The 13241-nt window shown below is 40.7% G+C and overlaps 1 protein-coding gene across 1 annotated transcript; it reads left to right on the forward strand.

Moving 5' to 3' along the window:
- Nucleotides 1–408: 408 nt before the first annotated feature.
- On the forward strand, nucleotides 409–12865 carry LOC115812342 (alanine aminotransferase 2). Its single transcript, XM_030774825.1, has 11 exons — nucleotides 409–513; nucleotides 7444–7533; nucleotides 7738–7846; nucleotides 8028–8161; nucleotides 8240–8483; nucleotides 8924–9003; nucleotides 9912–10048; nucleotides 10456–10630; nucleotides 11320–11475; nucleotides 12240–12352; nucleotides 12775–12865. Exons 1-11 carry the CDS (start codon nucleotides 409–411, stop codon nucleotides 12863–12865), a joined length of 1434 nt encoding a protein of 477 aa, XP_030630685.1.
- Nucleotides 12866–13241: the final 376 nt, after the last annotated feature.

Here is a 13241-nt window from a genome sequence, read left to right on the forward strand (position 1 = left end):
CAGCGCCCCTAACATACCCCACCCTTAAATCTATTTCATCGCTCGTCTTTTCTTCTTCTTTGAATCTTTGCTCTTAAAAGTACTATTCATCTATTCAGTGATAAAGTCTTTGAATGATAATGGCTCACACATTCATACATTCATGACAGAGAGAAAGAGAGTTATGCATAAATTTCAATGACTGAGCTTTTGGATGCTATGGCCAATGCAATACATGAATCAGTAACTGACAGACTGTATAAAGTCAAGGCAAAAGGCAAGGCAAAAACTCTCTCCCTGGGTGACCAAAAAGGCAAGGCAAAAGCTCTTTCATTGGGTGACTAAAGGGAAACTTGTAGTCATTTTGACTCTGGCTAGTGTTCCCGGAAACAATCAGAAACAGTCAGAACTTCTATAAATAAAACAGAAATGTCTTTCCTGAGAGAAATCAGTCCGATGGTGAGGAGCATCCATTTACCAGGGCAGGAGGTCCTCATGAGTCGTGCTGCCAGGATCAGAACTGAGCTTCGGCAGGTAAGTTGTCCATCAGTACACATGTACTGTTCATAAATCCATACCGTAAAACACTTAAAGGCACACATTTCAATGGAATGGCTGATCAATACAGGACATGAGTTGAACATTAGACACTTACCATTGAGTTTCTCACAATATTTAAACAATGAGTTCAGGGTGTTTTGAAAGTCATGACATTTATTTATTGAATTTTAACCCTCATTTCTAACCATAGTTCATGATTAACAATATATGTGTCTGACCTGTACGGAAGCTGACCTGAGATGCCATCAGTTTTAATTTTAATTTTGATCCCGTTTTCTCATGATAACGTGTTATTTTTCTTTGTTTTCTTGAGATCTCGAGTTGTGCATGTCATTATCACGAAATCTAAATTAAATGTAAATTAATGGCATCTTAGGGCTTCCATAGACCTGCATACTGCATTGACCCAGATAACAAGGCATGTAATTCTACAGACATGAGCATTTTTACTTTAATCTTTTCCACCTCTGCTGTTAAGTTGTGTAAACTTGATATGTCCTTATAAATTCTATTGACTTAAAATTTTTAGTTGTTATAACATGTAATCCAATTTTGAGTTATGTAAACTAAGAACTTCTTATTAATTTCAAACCACTTTTGGATTAGGTAATATGCATACCAGATTATTAAATCACTATAACTTCAAATTTTGGAGTTCCAACATCTTTCCCTCTGTGTTTCAGCCGACCAGCACTGCAGTGCATTATGGGGCGTTTACGCTTACATTCGAACTAGAAGTTTCTACAGCGATTGAAATGAGTTTTTATTTTTAAAAAAAACAGTTATGCTCAGAGAACAGCCACTACAGCCGTTATTACAACTACTTGGTATTTGGTACAGTTCTTGGCTGACAAGCCAATGGTGCGAGGCTACCATCTGTGAGATAATGACTGAACGTCTGTAAGTCATAATCTTGCCTAAGGGTGTTGATATGCTGTTGCAGTAGTCTTTAGTTGACTTCATGTAACCGGATGCTGGTGCAGTTTTGAGATTTTTAAGTCTCATTATTTGTATCATTGCAGCATTAGTACATTTTTATACATGATTTCATTGTTTTTAATGGAGAAAATATCTTTATTTAAACATTAAAAGACATCAAATTTGCACAATTTCATGTAAAATTAATGCAACAAACTGTATTTTAATTATGGAAAATTTGGTTAATTTCTGTTATTTTACAGTGTTTATCTGCTGCCACTCTGCGGCCAACGTTCTCTTTGCTGAGACTCTGTAATATGCTCTGCTCATGACCTCAGAGAAGAGCACCGCTGAGTGAAACTGTATGAGGACCCCTAAGCCTTTGATCCCTATGGAGGCTTATAAGGCGCTATTATAAAGCGCTTTTGGACCAAACAGTTCTAGGGACTCATTGAGAGGAACTACCCACTGGGGAGCTCCCCCAAGAACTATATATACCTTCAAGGGTATACCGTTGCATACCGTTTTTTGCCTGGTAAAATTTATTTAAAAAAACGATAGATTAAAAACTTGCCAGTCAAAATGTCCGGTAGTAATGCTCACACAAAACATAGCTCTAATGAAGGCTACCCCTAAACAGAATATTTGCGTTTTGACAGCAAAACAGCCTGGACAAGGAGAGAATGATGTGGCTTATGTGCATTACAGCCTTCAAAGACACACTGGACACGTTTGACTTCAAGTCGGCAACAGAGGACTTTGGCGCAATGAAAAAAAGGAGAAAATAAAATGTTACCTGGTAGCCTTATGGGCTACATTAGAGAAACCATATGGACTCAGATTAGACCCTCACTGCTTTTCAGAGGACGATGAATACAACCATGCAGGGTCTTTGAGGTGTACACTGCCACATTAATGAGGATATCAAAGAAGGACCATTAAAACAACCTGAATAATGTCATCAGTGTTGACACTCTACTTTGGTGCTACGTTGTTATTGAAACCTTTTTTTAATGTGGTCAAATTTGCTGAGAGTAAATATGGATTAAAACAGATGGGCAGACCCTGGAGTCATAAAATTTCTGATTGAACATGTGTGTCAAATTCTGTGGGTATCACTGTCTTTAAAAATGAGTGCTGTGATGTGCCTTTTTTGAGAGCACTGAAAAAATGTTCATGTGTTTTTAGAGCTTCACAGTATTGTATCATTGTTTTCAAATTTCAGTTGCGCTGACTGCAACCATGCATGTGCCCTGCACATCTTTTAAAAGAGAAAATCTTGTTCTCCTCCAGCATAAGGCAAAGATTAATTTGACTAGTTATTCATTTAGTGGAGGGGCTTCAGCAGAGACTAGCTCCCTCTGTGAGCCTGGTCCTCATTCTGCCTTAGTTGCTCAACATAACTCGCTCTATGGTCATCCCTCTGTCAGCAGCAATTTGGCTTTTGCTATTAGCGTACTCTCACGCCCTCGCAGACCACGTCGGCCTAGATTTAGACAGCCTATTTCCCACAATAACTTAATTCCTATTCAACTGACCCCCTCTTCCGATTCGATCGTTGTAAGCCCAACAACCCTGAAGTTCGGTTTTATTAATATTAGATCACTCTCCCACAAGGCCTTGCTGGTCAGCGACCTTATTACTGATCTTAGCCTTGACATGATGGGTTTGTGTGAAACTTGGTTGAAGCCAGATGTTTATTTTTCTTTAAATGAAGCCTCACCCCCCAATTATTCCTTTTCACATGCTGCTCGAGCAGCGAAGAAAGGTGGGGGTGTAGCCTTAATTTATAACACTGAATTCTCGCCTAGCATCTTTAATGCACCAAATTTTACCTCCTTTGAGCTGCTCTCTCTGAAACAATCCTGCTCTACCTCACCCTTCCTCATAGTAGTGATCTATCGGCCCCCTGGGCCCTATAGTCAATTTCTCGATGATTTCACTGAATTGATCTCTAGCATTATAACTACGGTGGATAAAATCCTTATAATGGGGGATTTTAATATCCACATCAATGATAGCTCTGATTCTCTTAATAAAGCATTTACTTCTATTTTAGACACTTTTGGCTTCAACCAATACGTCTGCGAGCCCACTCATTCCAATGGCAACACCTTAGATCTTATTCTAGCTCGCGGCCTAACCGTCTCTCATGTGGTTGTTTCTCCCTATTCCACTGCCTTATCTGACCATTTTCTTGTCACCTTCCAGGTCACGCTCCCCTCTCCTCCTGTAGTCTCCACCGTGGTTCGTCGCTGCCGCCGCATTAATGCTTCCACCACTGCCGCACTTGCTAACTTACTTCCTGCTGCCCTCAGCTCTCTCAATGATCAACAAGGGTCTTTGAACGATCTGACAGACAGTATAAACTGTACCCTCCGCAATGCTTTAGATACGGTAGCACCATTAACGCTAAAAAATAGGCGTAAACATAGAACACCCTGGTTTAATAATGATACACGGGTATTGAAGCAAGCATGCAGAAGATTTGAACGAAACTGGCGCGCCACTAAGCTGGAGGTCTTCCGCCTCGCCTGGCATGATAGCTTAATAGCCTATAAATGCGCCCTCTCCACGGCCAAATCCGCCTATTACTCAAGAATAATTAATCTTAATAAAAACAACCCGAGATTTCTATTTGATACAGTATCAAAATTGACCCAGAATCACTCCCCTCAATCCAGTTCTATTACCGCATGCGGCTTTGTCGATTTTTTCTCACAAAAAATAGACTTAATCCGTTGTGATATTAAAAACAGTCAACAAAATCAATGCGCCGGTATACTCCCCATCGCTGCCCCAGAGCCTAATCAGGATGTGCACTCTTTAACCCAATTTGAGCCTATCTCCCTAGACGCGCTCTCCAAACTGGTGCACTCCGCTAAACCAGCCTCTTCCCTGCTCGATCCCCTACCTCCTAAACTTTACGTAGAACTTTTCTCGATCCTCGGCCCTACAATCCTCAACCTTTTAAATTTGTCAATTAAGTCGGGCGTTCTACCCTCTGCTTTCAAAACAGCCGTGATTAGCCCCCTACTTAAAAGACCTAACCTCGACCCAGAAAGCTTGAATAATTATAGACCAATCTCTAATCTCCCGTTTCTTTCTAAAATACTCGAAAAAATTGTCGCTGCGCAACTCATCGCATACATGTCCTCCAACAGCCTCTTTGAAGTGTTTCAGTCAGGCTTTAGGCATTTTCATTCTACTGAAACCGCATTAACTAAAGTGACTAATGATGTATTACTAGCCATGGATGCTGGTGATACCTCATTACTTATTCTTCTCGATCTGAGTGCAGCATTCGACACAGTCGATCACACCATATTGTTAAAGCGCCTGGAAAATCAAATTGGCAACCGTGGCCTGGCGCTCTCTTGGTTAAAATCTTATCTCTCAGAGAGAAAGCAGTGTGTCCACTACAATAATGTGACATCTGAGTACCGAGAGCTTAACTGTGGTGTCCCTCAGGGGGCGGTCCTTGGCCCTCTCCTTTTCTCTATCTACATGCTCACTCTTGGAGACATTATTCGTAGCTATCACATTAACTTCCACTGTTATGCTGATGATACTCAGATCTACTTACCAATCAAGCACAGTGACCGCTCTGAATTGGCTAACCTTGAGGCGTGTCTCTGTGCCATTAAAAATTGGATGTCCTCAAACTTCCTGATGCTTAACGCAGGTAAGACAGAAATGCTAGTCATTGGACCCCCTGTGCATAAGCATCTTTTTAGTAATCTTAAATTAAAATTTGAGAACTGCATTCTCTCGCAAAATTCTACAGCTAAAAACCTTGGTGTGATTTTTGACTCTAGTCTCTCGCTTGTCACTCATATCAAGAACACTACCAAAACGGCCTTTTACCATCTCCGCAATATCGCCAAAATTAGGCCCCTACTATGTTTAGCTGATGCAGAAACCATTGTCCATGCATTTGTCACGTCTCGCCTCGACTACTGTAACGTTCTGTACTCTGGCTTGCCCGCCTCTAGCACCAGAAGTCTTCAGCTTGTCCAGAATGCTGCTGCCAGAATCCTGACCCGAACTAGGAAGTTCGATCACATCACTCCCGTCCTGGCTTCCCTTCACTGGCTCCCAGTTCACATGAGGGCTGATTTTAAAGTCCTCCTATTAACATTTAAAATTCTCCATGGGCTTGCACCGGCCTATCTTTCTGATTTAATTACACTCTACGCCCCCCCCCGCACCCTGCGCTCTCAGGCTGCTAAATTATTAGTTGTTCCAAAAGTTAAAAAGAAGTCTGCTGGCCATCGCGCCTTTGCCTACCGCGCACCCTTTCTCTGGAACAGCCTACCTATAGATATTAAAGAGGCAAACTGTCTTGCTACCTTTAAAACCAAACTTAAGACTCATTTATTCTCCGTGTCGTATGATAGCTTAGTCTCAAACTAATCTTCCGGTATAGCTCAGTCTCTGCTGTAGTCTCTCCTGGCATAGTTTAGCTTAGTAGCTGCCGGCTTAGATACCTCTCATCTTCTCTCTCTCCTCCCTCTCCTCTCCTCTGCTCTTATCTTAACCTGATCAGTTGCTGTCATTAACCTGCTCTCTTCTCTTTGTGTGAGTGGTCGATGTCTGCGCCTGCTTCCTGGATGTGGCACCTTCCCCTGACCGGCTGAATGACTTTGTGCCCTGCTGTCCCTGGCCCTGCTCCCCCACGTGGCCCTGCTCCTCCTGCGCCCTCCTCAGCTACTACTCTTGCAACTTTCAATACAAAATTATCTATAAAATTACTTTTCTTATTTCATCTGTTAAGTGCCGCTACTCCAATTGCTCTCCTTCCCTCCCTCATCTCCTGCATGGCTGTGGCTCATCTGTTTGAGCATGAGTGTCTGGTGTGGATGTGGCTACTTTCTCTTAGGTGTCCCCCCCCCCCCCCCCCCCCCCCCCCCCCCCCTCTTCCATGCCATCCCTCTTCACCGTCATCCCGATGGCTGCTGCGGCTTCGTGTCCTCCTGCGCTGCTACAGCTGTGCCGTCCACCCCAACTGAGCCCCATGCTGTTGTCATTCCTCATACTACCTACCAGTTGTGTTCTCATTTATTATCACTCTGTTGTTTTGTAAATTGCCCTCTGGGCTGGCACCTACTGCACGCCTGGCTGGCCTAGAAGGGGTCTCCTCTCTTTGTGGTCCTTCTCAAGATTTCTCCTATTTTTCCCTAACGTCTGGGTTTTTTGAGGAGTTTTTTCTTGCCCGCTATGAGGATCAAGTCAGGGGGTGCCACCCTGCTCTGTTTTGTTGTAATCCTGTGGGCATGTAAAGCCCTTTGAGACTGTAAACAGTGATATTGGGCTCTAAATAAACTTAAACTTGAAACTTGAAACTTCTTCTGTGCCCTACTTACACCATAATATTCTATCTTAACACTCTAAACAAATATTTTTGATACAGTCTCTTTAACTTTTTGCAGCACTTTGCCATTAGAGCTCTCCCCTGGCCCTGAGTGTACTCTGAGGGGCAGAACAGTCTTTGTTCCTGTAGGGGGCACTAAATAAATACACACTGGTGTTAAAGGATGTGTTCTGCATCTCTATCATAGTCTGGTACTGTAGGGCCAAAAAGAAAAGTACTCCTCAAATGTTTGGGCACTTCAAGAAGACAGGATGGAACTTGGTTCTCAATTCATTCACACTGTCTAGAGAACTATCTTTGTAGCTGTATATAGTGGTTTCTGCCATTTATCACACAGAAGCATGTTGTGCTATCTCTTATTGTTGTATAAAAATACAGTTAACTAAATACCCTAAATACCATAGAATCACGTATGAATTTGTCTTGTTTCCAGTCGATGGTGATTAACAAATAAACACAAAATTAATTTACAACTGAAGACAAAAGTAGTGAGGAAGTTCAATAGGTAAAATGAAATACAGATTTATAGAATTATTGGATATAGAGGACATAGATGGAACGACACGGCTCTTTATTCAGAAGTCAGTTACACCTTTTGTTCTGTGTCCCAGGGCATTAAGAAAGACTTCATGGAACTGATTGACCTCTCATCCAGTGACATCCACAGCAGAGGAATAAAACCCATTTCCTTCCTTCGACAGGTGAAGAGGACTGTTGTTTAATCCTGCCTGCTCTAAAGGCCCACGTTCATTTTGTCTTTTTACATGTAACATGCAGTTGATGCTTCTCTACATGTGAAACTTTAAGCACAGATATTCACCCGTTTTCAGTTTGTTTTGCCTTGTCACTCTATTTAGTGCCTATGAAACGCTTTTGTATACCAGCTTTTCTGTGATATGGTGCAGGTGATGGCAGCTTGCTGCTATCCGTCGCTTCTTCACAGTGACAGGATTCCAGCCGATGCCAGAGAGAGGGCGAGAAGTCTGCTTACAGACAGTAATGGTGGGAGCATCGGTAAGCATTTTACAATGTTCATACATATGTTCTGATAAATGAAACCAACTTACATTTATTTCTCATTCCTCCTAAAACGCTCCCAAAATTGCAGTGAGTTCTATGTCTTAGCTGTGTGTATGAGGAATATGAAATTATATGTAGACTGTGAATCTGATAATGCACATGTGTAAAATGTCAGGTTCTTATCCTCCCACCGGTGGAATGGCTAAAGTCCGCCGCAGTGTGTCTGACTTCATCACCAGGCGAGACGGTGGTGTACCCTCCATCCCTGAACACATCTTTCTCACAACAGGCTCCCAGCAGGCTCTCACAGTAAGAGATGACATTCAAAACACACTCATTTGTCTAAAGTATCAAGACTGTTTGCCATTCTTGGTTATTGGTTTTCAGATCTTTCTAAAGCTACTGGTCAGTGGGGAGGGCCCACTGAGGACTGGAGTTCTTGTCCCGGTACCTTCATATTCTACCTTTAGTATGGCACTGGCTAATCAGGGTGGAGTCATGGTGCCCTACTATCTCTGTGAGGAGCAGGGTTGGGCATTAGAGATGGAAGAGCTACAGAGAGCCCTCCAAGCTGCTAGGGGGCACTGTAACCCCATGGCGCTATACGTCATCAATCCTGGGAATCCATCAGGTAAGTGGTTTTTTTTGTTTGTTTGGTTTTTTTTTTTTTTATCTCAGATCAGGTTATGTCCTCCATGTTTGTCTCTGATAAATGCTGTGATCAGCTCTCTGAATGCTCTAGAATAGCTGAAACACTGAGCACTCATCCTCTAGGAACACGTTACAGCGTAATGTACTTGATTCTAAACTCCTCTATATTATTACCAATCAAATGCAGTCAAAAGAAAAGCAAATGACCATCTAGTATCAGAAACACTAATTTTGTCTTTGAATTGCTGGTGTTTATCACCCAACATGAAACTGTCCTGATTGCTCTCTGTGGAGACTGTGTTTAGACTGTGCTCCTGTTATTTAACAGCCTGGCTCTCATATTGCCACTAAAACCTTCAAGTAGTCAGATGTTCTTCAGACTGATATTTGAGAACTGACATTTGGTTGTCCAATTGGTAGGCCTTGTGCAGAGCAGGAAATCCATTGAGGAAGTTATCCGATTTGCTGCACAGGAGAGACTCTTCTTGCTAGTAGATGAGGTAATTTAACAGCATTCGATTTGAAAAGAATATTGATCAAAAAACAAATGAAATAAACACTTTATCTGACAGGGTAGCTTTACCTTATTGTACCAGACAAAAGGTGTCTATTGAAGACAGAGCTGGTCACGTCGCTCTCAAAATGGGATCACATGCAGTAAAAGAAAATCTATCCACAGAACATATATGAAATTAAACCAAAGTATCCAACCTTCTAGAATACATTTTTAAAACTTTGGTTTGCTACCCTTTCATTCTTTCTATCTGTGATAGCTGTGTGTGACAGCCTCACATATAGGTCAGTCTAGTTTCCACCCCATTCAGCACATTATATATCATGCAACATTATTATCAACATAATAACACAAACCACCATTTGTTTACCACAACCTTTCATGTACTTTCAGTTGCTAAGTTATGTGCACAAACTTTTGATAGCTTTTGTAATTTACTTCTTCCATTGTTACCTGCCTGAAAGAGTCATCTTTCCAGATTGGTTCACCAAGAAAAGGGGTACGTGTGGAGACACAGACTATTTATTGGTTTCCTAAGGGGAAGGTGGAGGAAACCACCATTTCTAATTGCCTGAGGGGACCAAACATCACCCTGTGTTTGCTAAATTATCTTTAAATATGTTTTGTTTGGTTTGTTTGATAAGATTAATTGTTAAATAATTCTAAATAATTCTGTGTAAATCTCAGTTGTTACATTTATTTGACTTTGCTTATCTTTATTTGAGCAGAATTATTTTGTTTTGTTTTGTTTTGCTTCACTTTCAGTTTTCCATGGTTTTATTGGAATTCTTTTTTCAATCAATTGATGTTTCTTTAAAAAACATCAAATTCTGCACATTGCCACTGTCTCTGTGCCCTTCTCTTGGCCCGTCCTTTACTCTTTTCAGTCATCAGGTTTACCAGGAGACCATACATGGAGAAGACACAGAGTTTGTCTCCTATAAGAGAGTGCTGTTTGAGATGGGCTCTCCTTATTCCAGCACTGTGGAGCTGGCATCTTTCCACTCAGTCTCTAAGGGAACATTTGGAGAGTGAGCTCCTGCTTACAGAGATAAACATACATAGAAATTCTTCTCAAAGTAAAATGCTGTGGTTGAGGGTTAAGTTGGGGTGATGATGCTTTAGAATTTATTCATGTATTTACATTTGCCTCAAAGTTACATGCTACAATGCTGTCATGAAAAATAAAAAAAACAGAACTTATTAACTTTAGCTGACATTATATAATACCATTGATAAAGAATTAAAGAGCAGTAGCTTAATAAAAAACCAACATAGACAATATTTTTCTGTGAATCGTGCAAAAATGACTACATATCGCTTTGTCTAAATATTTTACTCATGCTGTATAGGTTCTGTCAAAAGTAAGAATGAATTTAAAAGGTGTTTGTGCATGTGTGATACACACTTGTCCTCTGACCTCTCTCCTTGTGCTAAGATATGGAATGCGTGGTGGCTACGTGGAGCTAGTGAACCTCGACCCCAAGGTTATGGAACATGCCCTGACCTTTTTTAACAGAGATGGATCCGGAACTGTCATGGGTCAGATTGCCCTGGATATTTTGGCCGATCCTCCACAACTTGGGGATCCTTCATATCCTCTTTACTCCCAGGTGCTTCGAGTACACTTTACATTTCCGTTTTAAACTAGATACATCAGCCCTTCTCTACAGCTGTTAATCTTTAGTCTCAATCATGTTCAGGAGCACCAGCCTGTAGAGGTTCAGTGTGAGAGACTTCATGTGTCTTCAGTGTTAACAAACTGCTTCTTAAAAAAAAGGCAATGGACATAAAGAATAAAGCTGGCCGATACTTCCCAATCCCACTCCAAGGGACCCAATCTGAGTTTGTTTGATTCACCTGAGATAAAATATGGACATCAGTTGTATGTGACTTAAATATGTCAACATGAATGCTCCTCTTCGACTTAACTCAGTTTTTTCTTCTTTTTTTTTTCCAACACCATTTATTCAAGTAAATTAAATTTAATGTTTTCACATTTATTCAAACTGATCTACTACAGTAAATCTAACACCAATGAATCATATAGTTTCAGTTTATATGTAACAATGTAGTTTCAGTGAATGATGTGCTTTTCAAATTTTTCCATATCTCCAATCTCATCAAGGGTCTTGATCGAACTATTTATGGACAAAAGATTGTTGAACCATAATTAGAGTTCCTAAATAAAAAGAAAACTTTTTTTGCCATACATATGCCCAACATTGTTCAGCACTGAAAGATACACAGCTAAGCTGTTTTAAAATTACTGATGTACTGACTTTCTCTACTCATCCATCAGGAGGTTCAGTCCATTAAAAACACACTGCTCAGTAACGTGCGTCGGGTCCATAGTGTTTTGAACGGCGTGCCTGGGATGAGCTGCCAGCCCATACGAGGAGGACTATATGCCTTTGTTCAACTGCATCTTCCTCAAAGAGTAATAGAACAGGCTAAGGTCAGACAAGTGCCCATGACAGAACAACAGATATTTTAGAAATGCCATTTCCAGAGTGGGAGTAGTATTTTCCTGTGTAGAAAGACACAGGATATTTTAAAAAAAGAGATGGGGGAAAATGGTATTAATTTTATAACTGTAGAATAAATCTGGGATTTTAATGCATTTCTTGTCTACCATGTCTGATTAGGCTACAGATCCACATATTAACGGCTTTGTTAGCTGAATGAGTGAATCAGTTTGAGATTTGTCCATCCTGGAGGTACAGACCTCTCACCTGTAAAATGATTTACCCTAGTTGACCTCAATGTCAACGGCAACACACACAGGCCTATGTCAAGTTTCATATATGTAGACATAGACCTTTTTCAGCACTAATGCTCTGTATTCAAATGGACAAAACCACAAACTGACATGCAGGGACATTTGTCCTATCTGAGGTATATGAGAGGGTATTTCTGTGAGCTGTAGTGACATTGGAGTAAGACTGTCTGACTGTTGCTGACAGATGATTGATGATTGTGTTATTGTCAGTGTCTACAGGAGTTTACCGCACTGTTATTCTTGTCTGAGACTCCATAACAATGGGAGAAATAAGAGAAAACATCTGTCTTCATATGACTGAACACCTTTAGTTTGCAGTTTGATGACACATTATTCAATATTAGTGGAAATTCCAGGGGATTTTTGTATTTGGAATTTAATTAAAAGGACCAAGAACATCATCTTTCTTTCCACCTATTTTGCTTTTTATTTCTCCTCAGGAGGCTGGTGTGGAGCCTGATATGATGTACTGCCAGCGTCTGCTGAACGAGGCAGGACTATGTGTAGTTCCTGGTTGTGAGTGCGGACAGAGGGAGGGCAGTTACCACATCAGGTGAGTCAGGCATTAGATGTGACAAACATATTTTAAATGTAAATGTAAATGATTGTGACCACATCGAAGAGCTTAGAGAAAAGCAATTTTGTGGCACTTTAATTCTAAAATCACCCAGAAGCCATGAGGGGAGAAAAGGACTGGTATAGTTCTTATCAGCCTTGCTTTAGTGGGAGATTGATGCTAATCGAATAGCATAATATTTTACATAATCAACAATACTTTACGTCATCAGCAATTCATGCTAATATGAGTCCACATGACAATTTTTTTTTATTTTAACAGAGTCAGCAATAAAGTCAGCTTTTGGGGCATTACCTAGAAAAGTGGACTCATATTATACAAATGACTCATTTCTTCCCATTCAAAAATAAAGCCAGGCAATTGGACACTACTGAGTTCCTCCTCTCTGTGAATAACAGGTTCTGTATAGGGGTCCAAGAAGAGATCATGGAGGAGGTTCTGCAGAGACTGAAGAGCTTCCACTCCCATTTCATGAGAGAGTTTTCCTGATCAGGAATAACAGTCCACATCAGATGACCCAGCAGGCTCCTCAGGACTAGCACGGCCCAAAGTAACCCAATAAAGTACATTGATGAGGTTTCCAAGACTTAATAGTCATCTTGAAGTTGATGACACTTCAGTAGCTTTTTTTTTCCTGGTTAAAACATAACTCTCTGTAAAGGAGTATAAAGTAGTTAAAAGATTCTGTGTTTGATTTATCCAAATGAACAGGGGTGGGAAGGTCTGCTTAAATGACCAAAATGTGAGACATGTTGGTCTTTGCAAAGCTGCCAGGAACACTATTTTGTCTTGTCTAAGAACGTCATGTTTGAGAAGAGTTTACACAAAAAACATTGTAAAATCTGAGCTTCACACGCAAACCTTA

The sequence above is a fragment of the Chanos chanos genome, chromosome 5, assembly GCF_902362185.1.
Source record: "Chanos chanos chromosome 5, fChaCha1.1, whole genome shotgun sequence".
Taxonomy (NCBI): domain Eukaryota; kingdom Metazoa; phylum Chordata; class Actinopteri; order Gonorynchiformes; family Chanidae; genus Chanos; species Chanos chanos.